The sequence below is a fragment of the Spermophilus citellus genome (assembly GCF_964194105.1).
Source record: "Spermophilus citellus genome assembly, chromosome: 9".
In the NCBI taxonomy this organism is placed as follows: Eukaryota; Metazoa; Chordata; class Mammalia; order Rodentia; family Sciuridae; genus Spermophilus; species Spermophilus citellus.
The window spans coordinates 138,788,458-138,806,827 of record NC_138191.1 but is presented as its reverse complement, the minus strand read 5'-3'; the positions used below and the strand labels follow the sequence as shown (position 1 = coordinate 138,806,827).

General features: G+C 51.0%; 2 protein-coding genes and 1 long non-coding RNA gene across 7 annotated transcripts in view; 1 reads left to right on the top strand and 2 right to left on the bottom strand.

Moving 5' to 3' along the window:
• LOC308655244 (cyclin-dependent kinase 11B) overlaps positions 1 to 18,370 on the bottom strand; it is a 143,784-nt gene that overhangs the window by 71,528 nt on the left and 53,886 nt on the right. The window lies entirely within an intron of this gene.
• Positions 1,573 to 18,370, bottom strand: part of GNB1 (G protein subunit beta 1) — a 71,388-nt gene continuing 54,590 nt past the window's right edge. For 2 of the 5 annotated variants that reach the window (XM_081305203.1, XM_081305199.1), the window contains 7 exons: positions 17,062 to 17,125; positions 15,383 to 15,545; positions 6,834 to 6,900; positions 5,179 to 5,380; positions 4,505 to 4,721; positions 3,337 to 3,448; positions 1,573 to 3,085 (listed from right to left, as the gene is read on the bottom strand). In XM_081305203.1, coding sequence (XP_081161329.1) covers positions 3,342 to 3,448; positions 4,505 to 4,721; positions 5,179 to 5,380; positions 6,834 to 6,900; positions 15,383 to 15,545; positions 17,062 to 17,125 — 820 coding nt within the window. In that variant the 3' untranslated portion in view covers positions 1,573 to 3,085; positions 3,337 to 3,341. Of the gene's footprint in view, positions 3,089 to 3,332; positions 3,449 to 4,504; positions 4,722 to 5,178; positions 5,381 to 6,833; positions 6,901 to 15,382; positions 15,546 to 17,061; positions 17,126 to 18,370 lie in introns of all 5 variants that reach the window. The other 3 variants (XM_081305202.1, XM_081305200.1, XM_081305201.1) reach the window with 3 other exon arrangements.
• On the top strand, positions 9,186 to 13,494 carry LOC308655247. Its single transcript, XR_014023433.1, has 3 exons — positions 9,186 to 12,135; positions 12,322 to 13,048; positions 13,275 to 13,494. It is a non-coding gene; the product is annotated as an uncharacterized lncRNA (long non-coding RNA).

Below are 18,370 nucleotides of genomic sequence, written 5' to 3'. Positions count from 1 at the left end.
TGGTGGGACTGGGAGGCTGCGGAACAGAGGGATGAGCCAGTTGGTGGGGACCTGGGGGGGGGGAGCTAGGCAAGCCCCCTCCTAGCCTCAGGTCCCTGTCCCTGCACCCAGGCCACCCAGATGACCAGGGGTGGTGCTGATGGAGTCTGTAGCAGCTGCCCTGAGCCCCAGATGTATCTCTGTGACCAAATAGGCCACAGGCAGGGCCCTGCTGTCTGGGGTCACTGCTGAGGGCCAAGCTCTGCTGTATGTGGGGCAGTACAGAAACCTAGTAACACAGGACATAGAGGACACGTGCAGTTAGTGCCGGAGACAGGACCATCTGGGAGCAGAGCCAAAGAGGCCCCTTAGTTGTTTCTACCTGTGACAGGTATGCCACCCTCCAAGGGCAGGGCCAGTGCACATGCAAACAGCAGGGGCTATAGGGCAGACTGTGGGGAGTGATGTGGAAGGACTGGTACCTCCTGGTCACCCCTCAGGGCTGCAGGTGGTGATGCTGCTCCTGTCCCAGTCAATGGTGGACACCATCTGTGCAAACTGGACCTTTGGAGCCTACCATCTGAAAACGCCTGTGGTTCATCCCCAGTTGGGAGAGAACGATCCTTCCCTTTTCACAACCTTGGTCAGTACTGCTGTCCACATGCCCACAATGGACACCTGTTTCAGTGACATTGCTAAGTAAAGGGAACAGTGGCTATCAGCCCCTGTCCCCTCTGGGTCTGATCCCACCTGTCAGCTCAGGTCTGCTTGCCAGGTGCCAGGCTTGGACCCCCCAGGATACAGGAACTCCCAAAGAGAGGCACAGAGTAGGTGAGGTGACGAGCCCCTGTGGACTCCACCCTCCAGCCCAGGAAACCTACGGCTCAGCCGACCAGTCACTTCCACTTCGGTGGCCTGAAATAGCACCTTACCAGGTCCATCCCAAGAGCTGCTCCTGAGGGGGACAGACACCTGCATCCAGCAAATTGGGCCTGGCCACTCAGTCCTAGGACCAGCCTCTCTGCTGTTGCGTAGGAGGCAGAAAAGGGACATTTTCCACTTGCATATGAAAAAGTGCCAGCATCCAAGCTGTGAAGATTGGCAGTCACCTCTAGGCTCTGCAGCTGGGAGGCCCGGAAAGCACTGGGGTGAGTGCAGGAGGTGGGTGGGCGCTGAGGCACATGAAGCCTAGCCCTCCTTTCCCATGCTCCTGGGCAGCTCGGTCACTCAGACAGATGAAAATGCCACCTAGCCAGGAGGAAAGGGTGTCTCTGGGGCAGCATGGCCTCAGGCCCTTAGGGGACTACAAAATAGAAGTCAGGGTTCTCAGCTTCCAAGGAGGGGATGGCAGGGCAGGGACCTGGGGAGATACCACCCAGGATGGCCCAGGTGGTAGCAGGGGGACCATGCTGTTCTGCAGGCCTGAGACTGGGGCTTCCCAGGAACTTCAGAGGGGCCAGTGTTCTGACACAGGGGGGTACATGTGATGTGGGGGGACCATGCCTATCAGGCCTCACAGCAGCAGGGGCAACCAAGGGCAGGCAGCCACCCCATACACTGAAATCCCGCAAACAACCAGCACAGCAAAGTCCCTCATGTCAAACTGCTTTATTACATCTTAAATAACAGTACAGTTCAACATAGCATCTACCTTGCATCCAGCCTCCTTGCAGTACACCGACTTTAAATACAGAAGGGGAGAAGGGGGTGAAGAGAGCTCTACAGAGGTGCAGGTGGAGAGCAGGAGGGCCACTGCGCTCTCTGCCAGGCCCAGGCCCTCTGCAGGCCACAGCACAGTTTTGTACAGGTGGTGCAGAAGACAGGATGGCGAAGCCTCTACTGCAGCTAGGAGGAGCACTGGGCGAGGGAGGAGGGGCCCTCGAGATGAGAGTCGGAGGTCTGCCTTGGGTGCAGAAGGCGGTCCTGGCGCAAGGAGGCAGGAGGGCTCTCTGTCACTCCCCCCACCCCTTCCCTCAGAATCCAACAGCAATCGTTTGCAACAGGACTGTATATTTTTTTAAAGAAGTAAAGAAAACAGTGACTTATCCCGCTACTCAGACATGTAGAGCGCTTGCTGCTTCCGATATGTGTGCAGAGTAGCGACAGGAAGTGGACAGCCGCCACGGTTACAGCTTTAAGAGGGTATTTCTTAAAAGAAAAGAACACCTAAGGACTGAGTCCTATGTGCAGTGAGCATTTCTACAGCATGCGATTCTAAGAGTAAACCACCCAACATGGCAAACAATCAAAGTGTTTAAAATTCAACTTAGAAAGTCTGAGATCATTATTTTCAAAACATTGATTTGTACATTGTTTCATACACAAATAACCGACTGACTATCCAAGCACAGGACAGGCATCTCTCTTGAGAACAGGTTCCTGACGCGGGGCGGGGCAGGGTAGTGTTAGGGGAATACAAACGTCCCTTCACAGGAAACCCAAGGTGAGAGTGGAGACAGCTGGGCAGAGCTGGCCAGGAGGACGGGCTAGGAGGGAACTGGAGCAGGACTCTGACTGCGCTCTTGCTTCTCAGCACTCCTCGTCCACAGCCATCTGGGACCAGAAGAGAAGAGCCAGCTCACCGGCAGTATCAGAGGCCTGCCCCAGACACCCGTCGTGCTCGACTTCTGAACAAGGAAGTGTGAAAGCATCCAGAACCCTGCTATGGACCCGACTCGAAATTCAGAAACAATCACAAGCTCAACAGAGTCCTCAAATGGCTCTGCATGGGTGCCACAGAACAGGACCCTGGTCTGCAATTCCACCCGCTAGTGCAGAGGCGTCTGTCTCACAATTACACTCAGGGTGGCCTTCTGGTTAACATGTTTATTGTAGTATTTCCTTTTAAAATTTATCCAAGACAAAAAGAAAACAAAGACAATGGCCCCGGAAGGAATGCACAATTTGTTTTAGTTTACAGCACAGAGACCTTCTCGTAATGGGAATTGTGCTCTTGGTTTCAGCAATAGGTGAAGGAAAAAGATCTTGCCCTTTGAAGTTCTGAGGGGAGGTGTGGGTGTCCACGTTAGTACGGTTGGATAGGATATGCTATCACTGCAGCGCTTCAAGGTCGGAATGGTCTTCCAGTCTCCGTGGCGTCCACCTGCTGCTGTGAACAGAGCGTGGGTCAACGTACAGACACGGGCACTCAGGACTCAGCCCTACAACCAGTGCCACTGTCCTCTCTACTGCTCCTGCAGCAGCCATGGCCCAGGGGCCATCCCTTGGATCTACTAGGCTTCAAGACCACACTACGTCCACGTGACTCTACAAGCCACGCAGCAACTACCTCAGGTCCTAAGAGAAACACATACAGCTCTACTCGGGGAAGGGCACGTGGGCTGCTCCATTACCTACTGGTGTTAGTTCCAGATCTTGAGGAAGCTGTCCCAGGACCCTGTTGCCACGGCCATGCCATCATCAGTCACCCCCAGGCAGCTGACGCGGTTGTCATGTCCAGCTAAGACACCTGGGAACACAAGGGTACAATCACACACACATCCAGGGGTGCTTCGCCCACTATCAGGCTGGGACAAGTGCTGGATGGCCACACCTCAGGTGGCAAGGGAAGAACACCAGCAAGGGGGAAAGCTTTTTGTTTTTGTTCTTTTTTTGGTACTGGGGATTGAACTCGGGGGCACTCGACCACTGAGCCACACACCCCAGCCCTATTTTGTATTTTATTTAGAGACAGGGTCTTACTGTGTTGCTTAGTGCCTCACTTAGCTGAGGCTGGCTTTGAACTTGGGATCCTCCTGTCTCAGCTTCGCAAGCCACTGGGATTACAGGTGTGTGCCACTATGCCTGGTGAGAGGGGCAAGTTTTGTCCACAAGGAAATTACACCAAAGGGTGTGGCCAAGTCCAAGCTTATTAAAGGGGAGTGGCTAAGACGAGTGGACCCACTTGCAGAAAACACAAGCATGCTCCAGAGGATGAGGAGGAACCACCTGGACAAACCCGGGGCCACCCGGACCAACTGTCACACTCACGTGAGAAGCTTAAATCATCAAAGGAGTGTGTGTGTGGGGGAAACAGGCAAAAGAATCAAAACCCTCTCAAAGCAGCTAACCGCATAGGCTACGGACGTAACTATCCCTCCGTCACGGTGCTGTGACACTCCCGCCCACCCACCAGGATCCCCCTTGCTCTCCCAGAAGGGCTGAAGAATGTGGAGTCCAGCTGAGCACAAGAGCAAACAGTCCTGGAGTCAAGCTTCCTGACTTCCAGACTCAGACTTGCTAGAGGATTCCCAAGATCAGCCTCCTTCAGTTAACGGCCATGCGTCCACTTAATAAGAAAGCCCTTTAGCCCCCTTGACAGGGACACACAGAGTGCAGACCAGTAACACACTGTTGCGGGCACTCACCAGGCCCACTGCCATGTTCCAGCTGGGTGTGGCTCTCCTGCCTGCCACCCGAGTGCACTCCTCTCACAGGGGGAGCGCAGGTACCCTGAGAGTCAGCTCACTGGAGCGGATCCTGGTCCCGTGGCTACATGCTCAGCAGGGGCCCCGTGGCCACCTACCTGCCCTGTCTGCTTTGAGCGCATCCCAGACGTTGCAGTTGAAGTCGTCGTACCCGGCGAGCAGCAGGCGCCCGCTCTTGGAGAAGGACACAGAGGTGATCCCGCATATGATGTTGTCATGGGAGTAGGTCATGAGCTCCTGGTCGGCACGGAGGTCAAACAGCCTGCAGGTGGCATCATCTGAGCCAGTGGCAAACGCGTTGCCGTTTGGAAAGAACTGGAAAGAGAAGGCAAATCAAGACCATACGCAGATGCTCATAAAGAAACCATGGTAACATGACTGCTCAGTGCTGGGGCCACTGCAGACATGACCAGAAGGAAAGGGCAGCAGGTTAGGCTCTGGCAAGACGGGGTTCCTGCTCCCCTGCAGCTGGCAGCCCAAAGCTGGCTGTGTGGAGAAAGAGCAGAGATCCTCCCCAGCCCAGCAGACATGTCCCTCCAAGCCACCCTGGGAGGCCAGAGGCCCAAAACCCTGTACTGAAGTCAGGTGTGTTGTGGCACCTGCACCATGGTGTCCCGGGTGGGGACGGGCCTGGCACAGATGTTTGGCAAGGCACAGCGTGCCATCAGCTGGCCTCCAAGTTCCTATCAGACTGCAGCCAGTGTTTCACAGGGTTCCAGAGTCCTATCGACAAGAAGAGAGAAGCCCCAGCCCAGAGGTAGCCCAGACTCACGCAGATGGCATTGATGTCCGACTCGTGGCCTGTGAAGGTCTGCCTGCACATCCCCTCCCGGACATCCCAGAGCTTGGCCGAAGCATCACAAGCACCAGAGACAAACAGTCTGGTGTCAGGAGCGAGAGACAGGCTCATGACATCTCCAGTGTGCCCAGTAAATGTGGTCGTCTGCTGTCCGGTCTCAATGTCCCACAGAGCACTAAAGCAGGGACAAACAAGTCAGTCTTACGTCTCAGCCCATGGGTCATCTGATATACTACCTTCCACCCACTAGGACCACAGGAAACATCAGCGCTCTCACAGAGGGCAAATGGGAACTGCTGTATGTGAGTGGCACTGGATTGAACCCAGGGGTGGTTCACTACGGAGCTGCGTCCCCAGCCCCTGTTATGTTGAGACAGGGTCTCCCTAAATCACTGGGGCTGGCCTGGAACTTGCAATCCTCCTCCCTCAAGGTGCTGGGATTACAGGTGTACACCACTGCACCCAATGTAATATGACTTTGTTTGGAGGAGAAATAGCAAAGCAAATAAACCCAGAGGCAGGGCTGTCCCAGAGCACCTGGGCCCAAGGGCAGTTCACTCCAGCACAGGGCTGAGGCTCTTCAAAGTGGGGACATGTAGGGCTCGCGGAGGACAGTGGGGCTCCCAATGGCTGCTGCTGGCACTCCATATGCTGGTGCTGTTCAAGGTGGGGCACCCACACCACTGCACAGGGGTGGCTCAAGGACAAAGCCACTGCTGCCCCCAGCAAAGCAGCAACAGCTCTGAAAAGTGCCCCTCTATGTCGGCCTCCAGGGGAGCCTTGCTGGCCTGGCCACGCAGGTCCATTAGAAGTCCCACATGCTGTACAGAGGCACCCTCACCAGGCTTGAGGGACACAAAGGAAGCAGGGAGCACAGGAGCTTCAAGGAAGTGACCAGATGTGAGCTTCAAAACCATCTGACCAAGTCTAGATCATGAGCTCCTGTAAATCTATGGGGTTACACTCCTAGGACACTCTGACCCTATAAAGCCCCAGCTGAAGGGGCCGAAGCAGGCCGTGTCCCACAGACTCTACCTCCTCACCAGATGTGGGCCAACCTCATCTCAGGGGTGGTTGTCTGTGCCACAGACTGGCTAGTCACAGTAGCTCCTGGCCTCCCACAAATACCTCTGAAGACCAGAAGACTAGGAGGAGCTAGAACAACTCTCAGGAAGCATCTGATGACACCGTTCACTCGCGTCCCAACTCTGCTGTCTCACGCTGTGCTCAGGAACCCCTTCCTTAAGAGCTACAGATATACGTAGCCAGGGGGAGACACGCAGAGCAAACAGAGAAACCAGGCACCTTCATGCATGACTGCAGCCTGGAATCATCTGTACTTAGTTCCAGTTAAAAATGGCCTGATAGATGCCAAGAACCATCCTTCCTGCACATGTGGACTTACCAGTGAACAGAGGAGTGGCCTCAGACTACACTGCCAGCCCTGGCCAGGTGGCCAATTTTCTTTATTCTTCAGTGATGGGCACTGAACCCATAGGTGCTCTACCACTGAGCTATAGCTCAGCCCTTCTTATTTCTTGTTTTGAGACAGGGCCTTGCTAACCTGCATCATGAGTCTCTGGGACAACAGGTGTGTGCCCCGTGTCCAGTGCTGGTCTGGTACTTACCATGTGGTGTCTCCGGAGCTGGTGACTATCTGATTGTCATCCAAGAATCGGCAGCAGGACAAGTAACCTGGCAAAGAGCAGACACAAATGATGACCCACACCTAGCAAGCTCAGATCCCATAAGCAAAGAAAGGCACGGTAGCCAATCAGATATGCCTGGAAGACTCTCGTCTAGGCCGGGACAGTCTAAACATTACCTTTGGTTCCATCTGTGCACAGAGAAGCAGCTGTGTCCGAGTACGCACTGCTGAGCGAGCTGAGAGCAGGCTCGAGCAAGAGACTCCAGGACAGCGGGCAGCACCTCACAGACCACGTGCTCTGCAGCAGGTGGTGGGGCAATCGCACCTACCAGACACCTGAGCCTGGTGTGAGGAGGCCAGCTCTCCACCCCAGAGTCCTGCTAAGTGGGCCAGGCTGGCCTGGAGCTTGCAGCCCTTCTGCCTGTGTCGCTGGGATGACAGGTATGGTCACAACTACTGCACCTGCATTTTTCACCTGCTTTTCTGCTCAACAAAGTATTGCCTCCTGACCTCACTGGCCCTTCACCATTGTCCAGGGTCCAGTGGAACACAGCCTTGCATGAAGTGGATACTGCTTGCTCTGGTGGAGCTCACTGGAGTGGGTGGAGAGTGATGGTTAACGCAAAGATCATGCGAGGGAGAAGTCAGAGGCCATGCCACAGGGCCAGGCCAGACAGGCCTCGTAGGCCCCAGAAGGACCAGTGGTGATAGGGGAGCCCAGCCTCAATGGCAGTAACTCCAAGGAGTCCAGTGGTGAGGCTGTGTGAACAAGGGGCATAGGCTGGCTTTCCAGGGCAGTGGCCATGATGTGCAAGTTGGGGTGGGAACGGTCCCTGCCAAGGAAGTGAGGCCATGGGGCTACCAGGATGTGGGCCTGGGTGCAGCACATCCTACCCCACGCAGCCTGAGGAAAGAAGAGAGGCAAAACCAAGGCTGCAGCTGGGCCTGAACTGCCACTGTGCAGAGCATCGGTTTCCTGCGGCACCCATGGAGCCACGTATTTACCACAGCTCTGGGGTTCAGGGCTGGGGATGGCAAGCAGAATGGCCTGAGCCTGGCCTTTCCATGGGATCATGGAAGCACTAGGGAGTCTCGAGAAGATTCCCATTTAGACTGTGGTTATGGAAATTCTTTCCCTCCATGTTCATGCCAGAGGGCCACGTGGCACTGAGTCACATGAAGAGCAGAAACAACACACACAGCAGCCCACTGAGGAGCTCAAGAGGAAGCGGCAGGAATATGGGAAAACAAAGCACCTATTCCACAGACATCATTAATCTGGCCCCACAGGAAAAACACAGAGGTGATGGACCCCAAAATACCAGTAGGTGCCTAGAAAAGGACATGTAAGCTGAGCGTGGAGGCCTAGACTAGGGAGGTCAGCAAGTTAGAAGCCAGCTTAGGCAACATCGTGAGACCCTGTCTCAAAATAAAATGAAAGATCTGGGGAAATGTTCTTGGGTTTAGCCCACAGGAACAGATCTGTGGTCAAATTCTTCCCAGAAACCCCAGGGACATTAGGGGCCACATAGGAGCTGTGGCCTGGCATGGCGGGTGGGCCCAGCTGTGGCTGTACCCCCACAGCTCCCGTGGCTGTCCTGGTCCTCTTCCTGCCCTTCCTCCCAGAAACCCCACCTTGTGGGGTGTGCAGCCAGATGGTGCTGCTCGGCCTCACAGCTCTCCTCTGGCCCATGTGTGAGCACAGAGGGCAGAAGAAAGGGGGAGACCCCACTGACCTCACTAGGCTGGGCAGGAGAAACACAACCTCAGACCAGGAGCAGTCCCGTAAGCCGGTGCTTTCCCGCAGGACAGATGAAGTGATAAGCCCCAGCCCTGCAGCCCTGACACAAGGAGCTGGATGACTGTCTTTGGATAGTTGACAGGCCTCAGCTCACCAGGAGGAGCCACGAAGACCTGAGTGGCACCTGAGGTCCCCAAAACTGTTAGAGCCCAGACACCTTAAGGCACAGCAGGGGTGGACAATGTAAGTCAGAGTTTCCAGGGTGCACACCAGCTATCTCTGTGGCATGTGAGGAGGGGGCTGTCAGCTCACAGTGTTACAACTCACTGCCTGTGAGCTTTCGTATATGGAAGGAATACAATTTAACTGTGCAGATACTATATCTTTTACATGTTCTATACATACTGCCTCGCTCAGGGAGAAAACGTAGAAACTCTAACTTAGCCAGCAAACGTGCGGCTTATTAGGGCTCCACGAGCACCAAAAGAGGAGCCCACCAAACATGAAGTGGGCAACACAGCAAGTGGACACTGCCCAAACTGCCCTGTGAGGCCTGCCCTGCCCAAACACACATAAGATCACAGGCTCTGAAGTCACACAGGCCTGCCCCAACCTGTGTGGTGGCTACTCAGAGGCCAACAGTACTAAAGGTTCTTGTGGGTTCTCCGGAGTCCCACTCTCCCTGATAACGAGACCCGTTCGGGGAGTATCAGAAGAGCCAGCTCTGCACATTAGAAGTTCCCAGTGGTCTGAACCACTCAGGGGGCTGAGCAGGAGGTCGCAAGTTCAGGCCAGCCTGAGCAACTCGTGAGGACGTGCCTCAAAATGAAACAGAAATAAGAAGGGATGGGGGTGTGGCTCAGTGGCAGAGCACTCTGGGTTCAATCGAAGGAAGGAAGGAAGGAAGGAAGAAAGGAAGGAGGGAGGGAGGGAGGGAAGGAGAGGAAGAGATAGCAGAAGCAGTTCTCAGTGCAAGGAGAGCCACTGAAGCAAGGTGAGTTCCTGTGTGCATGCCCATCGGGTAGAGAGGCACGCGCTGGCCCTGTCCTCTGGGTGGTAAAGGCAGGATGGTCCTGAACCACTTGCTTGGGGACGACTAGCTGCAGAGACAGGCTTGGGGTGAGGTTGAGCAGAGGCAGAGGGAAAGGTACACTACTAAAGCACAGGACAGGTTACCAATGAGGGTCCTTGAGGACATACCAAGGGGACATCTCGAAAGCAGATGTCACCAGGCTGGGGAAAGAATGGAATATAGATACACACACTCATTTACCCGGAGTAGCTGCTGTGGCCAAGTGCAGCCCCCTAAGGTAATGAGTCTCAAGTGCCCACTTATAAGGACAGTCTCCCTGCTCCACGTCCACAATGGAGAGCAGAAGATGGGAAACCACAATGTCCAACAACGGAGACAGCTTAGCACTGCACAGCAGAATGCTCCTCGACTCCCTTGAAGACAACACTGTGGTTCTAGTTAGGATTTTATGTAAAAACCACAAAAGATAATTCAAACTTCTTTCCCTCAAGTTCTACAATGAATACACATTGGCAGCTTTAGCCTCCCAGCCCGCACAAGGAGGAGGCTGAAGAAGATTCTGGGCAATGGTGCCAGTGCTGACCACTGGCAAGGGGACACCTGGCAAGGTCCTCCAGGAGAAGGGCCAACAACTCCAAGAGCAAAGAACCATCCACCTACAACTGCAGGAAAAGCCAGCCGGGCCCATGCTGGACGGCATACAGGGGCAGGAGACAGAGGTGAGGAGTGCAGGACACCTGCTTCACCAACGAGAGAAAAGGCAAGTGAGGCCACTGGAGGGACCTTCTGTGAGCAACCAAAGGCAGAAGAAAAGGTGTGCAGCTCCAAGGCTTCTCACACTGTCAGGGGACCTGGGATCCATTCTGGCTAATGGCAGCTTCCTTCTGGTGCAGCAAGGCTGGTAAAATGCAAAGGTGGTCCAGCTGAGCCCCAGGAGGCCCAGGGGAAGCACCTGGGGCTGGCCTGCAGCCAGAGGGAGCGGAGTTGCTGGCAGTGGCAACTGATGGCTGGCATGACTCCCGCCGTGGATTTCATGGAGACAGTATATTTCCTTCTATGTCTGAGTTCACTAGAGCCTATGAGGAAAGACCCACACATTTCCATGGGTATGTCTGACATTCAGCTTCTCTCTGGAGAAGAAAACTGCCCAGAAAATGAAGTTGAACTTTGTCATGAACTTTGTCATGTCCCCCACGCCGGAGGACAATGCTTGGTCATATCAGGAAGACATCTGGCCAGACCTCTGCCACAATGCTCAAATGCCTGTGGCCATCTCAAATGGAAGGCTATGTGAGGGCCAGAGTGTTGTGCTTGTACCAGTAAAGAAGCGGCCTCTAGGACAGGGATGGATGGATTCTCTCTTCTTTAGCCTCTGGGGCCAGGACTGAGAACCATCTGTGTAAGTGGGCCACACAGTCTTGTCAGAAATGAGTGTTTAGGGAATTGATTATTTTTCAAATTATTTTCATCAGGACAGAAGTTGTAAAGTTTGTTTTCTTTGCAATATAGTTAAAATATTAGACACTCTGTCCCAGCCACTATGAACTCACTGGGTCAACCACTTCCAGAGTGTCCTAATTTTAAAGTCAGATGCCTGTGCACTGCCATCTCTGCAGTCCTGCCACACTCCCTGAAGCCTGGGTGGCAGGCTGACGGTGGAAGCCTCGGCTGATACCACATGTCCCCTTCAATTCAGTGGAAATAGGAAGACATCCTCGACTAGCGAGAGCCCACTCAAGAGGCTGACTGTAAACAACCCCTGACTTCACACTGCTGCACAGCACCACGGGCTCAGCCAGCCTGGCTGGGATGTCTCTAGATGTGCCAAAGAGAAAGATGCAGAGGGAGCCCTGGACCATGCTCTCAGCGCCCACACCAGACACCTGATGTACAGTGATAGAGAGGAGACCCCACCAGTGCCCTGCTGTCCACAAAGGAAAGGTCAGCACCAGAGCCCGGAGGGCAACGAGTGTCTGCAATGAGGTTACTCCAGATGGCCAGCGCACTACTATAGCAAGAGGAGTCAGGCTAGAGCCACAAAGACCAACCCTGGAAGACCAGGTGCTGGGATTAGCAGACAATGACTGTGAAGGCAGCTACTTACACTGGGTTCAAGATCCAGATGAAATACGCTTGTTTAAAAAAAAAAAAAAAGTAAAACTTTAAAGCCTAAAATTAAAACTGCTTTAAAAACAGAAATAAATGTAAATTCTAAAAATAAAAATTAAAAAACTCTGCCATAATAAATATAAACCTGTCCATTTCCTGGACATCCTCTGTGGCTCACAAGCTTGACAAGTGTGCTTTCATGCAATGGTGTGAGATGCGCTTCCCTCTTGCTGGGACATTGCCGTTCTGACGTGAAACCACCCAAGGGACGGCCCGTGTGCTGGAGGCGACAGACACCAACTGGACATGCAGAGACACGGACACATCTGAGCCAGCAGAGAGGCCACAGATGGGAGAGACACTGCTGAGCCCAGAGGGGGAGAGCAAGGGGCAGAAAAGGCACATGAAGGGCTGGGGATGTGGCTCAAGTGGTAGCGCGCTCGCCTGGCATGCATGCGGCCCAGGTTCGATCCTCAGCACCACATACAAACAAAGATGTTGTGTCCGCCGAGAACTAAAAAATAAATATTAAAAATTCTCTCTCTCTCTCTCCTCTCTCACTCTCTCTTTAAAAAAAAAAAAAAGGCACATGAAGACATGACCCAAATCACATGAGCCTGATGGAAGAGAAACTTTCCGTGTTCCAGATAACAAAGCAAAACAAATACAAAGAAAATCACACCCAGGCACATAACAGTCAATTTTCTGAAAGCCAAAAATAAATCTGTAAAGCGGAAGTGGAGGAGACAATGCCAAAAGCCAACACAGAGTTGTATATATCCATTGGAGTACCCTTCAGGAATAAAGGTGAACCCAGCCTAGACGACTTCGCAAGAACCTGTCTCAAAATAATTTTTTCCCATTCGTTACTACCGTCAGTCCCTTCTCTGCCTAATACACAAGTCAAACCACTACAGGTTTGGATGCCTTGGGAAAGCATAGCACAGGGTTGGTGCCATCTGCAGCTTCACTGGGGGCAAGGGATCCCTGAGGAAAGGGATCTCCAACACAAGACACATTCAAAAGCTAGTTATTTTTTTCTAATTTATCAAGATTCCTAAAGCTATTTCTTCAGAATGTTTAAAGGCAAAAACTGTAACAATGCATTGCAAGGGTGACGGCACGTGTTCATGTGATACTGATTACAAAGACCCAATGTACGAGGAGAGGAGACAGTGGGCCCTATGTTCATATGGACTTGCACAGCATTAACTGCCTGGACTGTGAAAAATGATGCATGCATCTGTAAACCCTAGAAAACCACCAAAAATGCCACAAAGATGTTTGCCTAAAAAGCCAACTGCTAAAACAGGCTTTTATTTTTTTTTATTTTTTTTATTTTTTATTTTTTTTCTAAAGAGAGAGAGAGAGAGAGAGAGAGAGAGAAAGGGAGGAGAGAAAGAATTTTAATATTTATTTCTTAGTTTTCGGCAGACACAACATCTTTGTTTGTATGTGGTGCTGAGGATCGAACCCGGGCTGCACGCATGCCAGGCAAGCGCGCTACCGCTTGAGCCACATCCACAGCCCTAAAACAGGCTTTTAAAAAAGTCCAGTTGGCCAGGCACGGTGGCGAACACCCACAATCCTAGTGGCATGGTATGCTGATGCAGGAGGATGGTGAGTTCAAAGCCAGCTGTAGCAACAGCAAGGCACTAAGCAATTCAATGAGACTCCATATCTAAATAAAATACAAAATAGGGCTGGGGATGTGGCTCAGTAGCTGAGTGCCCCTGAGTTCAATCCCAGTACCCCCATCCCCCCGGCAAAAAAAAAAAAAAAAAAAAAAAAAAGAAGTCTAGGAGAAGCACAACATGGCAGAGGGAAATAGAGCAGGGCCCAGCATCAGAGATAACCACCACACAGGCAAGGCTGGGATCTGACTAGGAATTTCGTCCAGCACTGACCAGGTGCTGCATAGTACCCTGGGGATGCTCAGAAGTAGCAGCAAGCCTCATCCCTGAGACAGCTTTGCCATCACAAGGATGCGTAAGGCAAGGATGTGTGTCCGGTGCGCTCGACACACTCTCAGGGCGGAGACTCCCCATAAAGTGAAGAGCCCATGCATGCAGAACAGGTATGAAGTAACAACCCTTTAACAGGTAGAGGCCTTCCGAGGAGGGACAAGATCCATGGCCCAACTCACGCAGTGTCCAAGAGACCATGAATAAAGACACACAAAGGGGAAAGGAAAGAAGAAAAAATATGGCACATAAACCTTGAGCACAAGGGTGGACCGGCTATGTGAGGTTGGATAAAGGAGACTTTACAAGAAACCCCATGTGGGGCAGTCCCATGAGGGATGTGGGGCATGGCAAGAGGACACCACACAAACATGCAGATGTACCAGCTAGCTGAGCACAAAACACAGGAAGTAAAACTCGACAGACTGAAAGGGAGGGATAAGGAAGGACATCCTATCAACAGCCTTCCTCAGTACTTCATGCAAGTGAAACAGAAAATGTGGACATGTCACAACTTGTTCTAATCAATTAACACGTACACGGACACTGCCTAACACAATGTGGCCATCTTCACAGACCACAGGCCCACAGTTTTAAGAACTGCTTTCTGAACACAATGGCATATAATTCAAAATCAATAAGTTAACCATGAAAACTTCAGATATATGCCCTGTGAGCCAAACATTCACAAGAGCATTAGAAATATATCATCTGGTATGATAATTTAAATATGGTATGTCAAAATTTGCAGAATGCAACTTAAATTTAAAGCCAGACTTACAGGCAACCTGTATCTTCAAAAGTGCTTATGACTGTAATGGTGTAAATATACTTTGTATACAACCAGAGATATGAAAAATTGTGCTCTATATGTATGTATGTGTAATATGAATTGTAATGCATTCTGCTGTCATATATAGCAAATTAGAATACAAAAAATTAAAAAATTTTAAAAAGTGCTTATGTTTGAAGAGAAAGCAAAGTTTAAAACCAGTGGGCTACGGGCCCACCTAAAGAAGTTGGAAAATTAAGGAGAAAGCAACCTGAAGTAAGGAAGGCTATCTTAAAGAGGACAACGGACATGCTCTTTCCTGGCCCTGAGCCACTCACTCCCAGACTGCCAACAGAGGTGAAGAGCAGTGCTGATCACCCGGGTGAGGATCTTGTCCCTGGCTTCACGTGAGGCAGGGAGCCCATGATGTGCTGCCAAGAGTACCCTGGGGGACAGGGTTCTGAGGTTGGGGGACACAGCCATAGAAGTGAAGTACGAGATGGGGCCTTCTTTTTTCTGAAACTCTGAGCCTTGTTACGAGGGCTGGGATCCCAGGTGAACCCAGGCTGGCAGAACAGTCTGTGTGTGGAAAGCCCCTGTGTTCAGATGAGGAACCTCCTGCAGAAAGGTGCTCAAGATGAAGACATTGCAGGAAAAGTCTCAGTTATGCTACACTGATGCACACGAGAAGGTGGGGACGCCACAGGACCAGTTACAGTGACAAGCCCGCAGGTCCTGACTGGTCCAGGTACTTCAGGCCTAGCTTTCATGTCCAGGACTTCTGGCCATTACTGTGACTTTGATTTGAACCCATCTTATTCATGACTGACAGGAGGTGAGCATCAAAACACGCTCTGAGGACCCTGAGTAAGCAGCTTGCATCCTTTGAAGGTTATTAATGAGTGTGTACCTGTGTGTCCTGCCAGCTCACGACTCACACGCACATTCCCTTCGCGAGTTTTCAGGTTGTAAATGGAGCAAATGTTGTCCAGGCCACCACAGGCCACGTAGTTCCCAGAAGGGGCGTAAGCACAGGTCATGACCCAGGAAGAGCGCAGAGGGATGGCGTGGACCTAAACGGCAGAAACACAGACCAAAAAAAAAAAAAAAAAAAAAAAAATGCCCATAAGCTCAAGAACACTGACCTCCACCAGGTTTGGTGGTGCACACCTCCAGACCCAGCCACACAGGAGGTGGAAGTGGGGTGACTGCTTCAAGTTCAAGACCCGCCTATGCAACACAGGGAGACCCCGTCTCAGAAGACAGCACGACTCAGCTTTTGCTTCTCAACATTCAGCCCAAGCTATTGAGAGAGAAATGCCTGGAAACCCAGTGCTGCACACTGCGATGCCAACCTAACGCAGAGTTCACTGAAGGCATGACTCAGAGCAAGGCAGGCATCTGAATGACAGCCGTGCTGCCTCCTGATCCAGAGATGGTAAAAGGCAGCACTTCATCAGCTTGCCAGATGGCTGAGGTTTCATTTAAAAAACAGAACATCTTTCCTGAAGCAACCAAATGCCTGTTATCAGTTGGTCACATATACCTCCCTGTGTTTTAGATATACTTACTAGAATTTCTGCGATCTTTAATACACATTTAGTATTCTTTAGTAAAATATAATCATATTAGATTGTTTATATTATCTGTTTGGGCTCCTGACAGTACTTTTTTCTTTAAAGCATTAGATCATTATTATTTTTTAGTTTTAGATAAGACACTACACCTTTATATCTGTATATGGTGCTGAGGACTGAACCAGAGCCTCCATGTGTAGGCGAGCACTCCACCACTGAGCCATGACCCCAGCCACACGAGACAACATAGATTTTTAAAAATTTGCTTTTGGGCAATGCTAGGGATTGAACCAAGAGCCTTCTACATGTTAGGCAAATGCTCTATCCCCAGCCTCCCCTAACTTTTTTGAAAAGGGGGCTCACTATATGGTTCAGTCTGACTCAGGTGACCCTCCTGTCTCAGCCCCTAAGGAGCTGGAATTATGGGCATGCAGTCTCATGCCCAGGTGATGGGGACAGACCAGAGCCTTACATTCCCAGGTCTGGCTAAATTCTAAAAATAATTTAATTTATGATTCAAAGTAAAATGCCTTTCAGATTATCCTTTGTAAAAAGCTGTAACTAAAAAAAAAAAAAAGAGTAAGGAAAAAAAAAGCTGTAACTAAATGAAAATCTGTATTTTTGTATTCTACAAAGCCAGGCATGGAGGTGCACACCTGAAATCTCAGTTACTCAGAAGGCTGAGGCAGGAGAATGCAAATTCTAAGCCAGACTAAGCAACATAGTGAGACCCTTTCTCAAAATAAATAAATTAATTAAAAAAGGGTTAGGGATGCAGCTCAGTGGTAAAACACCCCAGGGGTTAATTCCCAATTCTCGGTGGGAGAAGCAGGCGTGTAAGAACCCCACCCCCTAAACACACACAGGCAGCTAGCTGTTCCATCTCTCCTATGGGACCTCACCATTGAACACAAGACTTTCTGAGAGTGCCCCCTGCCAGCCATGTCAGGTGAGGTGGTAGGAACAAACCACTCTCTGGGGGTGTTTCAGGGAAGGGTCTTAAGCAGCCTACCTTGTTTGTGGTATAGCTATCCCAGATGATGAGCTTTCCGTCCTGCGAGGCACTGACGAGAAGCCTGGAGAAAAGATAGAAGCAAACCATTAGTTCCACTGGCCACAGAAATCCCACAAAGGAATGGAATGGAATGGAAACTCAAACTCTGGTGACTTCCAATATGTGCTTCCATGTTACACTGGCTTGAGACAAAACACACCTACTGATAAGAACCCAAATATACCAACTGTGAAGACATGAACTCATGGCTCAGACTGCAAAGAGCTGGGCATCTACAACCAGACCACCAGGTTCCTCACTTGTAGGTGCAGACAGACCCACCTCCTCTCACAGCTGCCACTGCCTGCCTTCCCCTCAGTAAGTCAAATTGGAGCAGATCTCTCAAGAGCCAAAAGTGATACAAAATATTTACTATACAATTTTCTGTTCCATTCTGGCAAAGAGAAAGCCTGGATATAAATAAATAGAAAGCTTATAGACCTTCCAAATTCATGAAACATTTCTCATCCAAAATCCCTATCAGCTGGATGCAGTGACGCATACCTGTAATCCCAGTGGCTCGGGAGGCTGAGAAAGGAAGATTGTGAGTTCAAAGCCAGCCTCAGCTAAATAATTTTAAAAACCACACAACAACAACAAAAAACCAAACAAACCATCAAATGCAGCAGCCTGTGTGAACACTGGAATGCAGGTCTCTACCTAGCACCCACCTCCACAGTAAGGAGATCAGAAAGGATGCAGAACTGCACCTCAATGGCAGAGACCATGGAGTGTCACCGACCTTTCACAACTGCTCTCTTGCTCTGGGCAACCATGCAAAGTTTGGGATCTGTGTGGAGAAGCTGCCCTACCTGTACTTGCAGAATTAAGACAGGATGCTGCAAAAGTAAAGCATGACCAACGGGCAAAGGAATTAAAGTCATGTGGAAGACAAGCAGAGTGAGGGTGGTTCTGGGAGCCACAACTACTCATGAGCATTCTACAGCATGTGCTGTTTTGTCAGGTGTGGTGGCCATGCCTGTAACACCAGCTACTTGGGAGGCTGAGGCAGGAGGATGGCAAGTTCCAGTCCAGCCTGGGAAACTTAGCCTGACCCTGTCTCAAAATATAAGAGGACTGGGGAGGTAGCTCAGTGGGAGAGCACCTTAGGGTTTAATCCCAATTACTCCAAAACAAAAAACACACAGGTTCCAACAGTTTTAGCTGTATGCATAATGTGGCTACTTGAAGCTAATCAAAAGCTTGAGGTAAAATTCAAATATGGATCCCTGTGACACTAAACTACACACAAACTTTCTTTACAAAG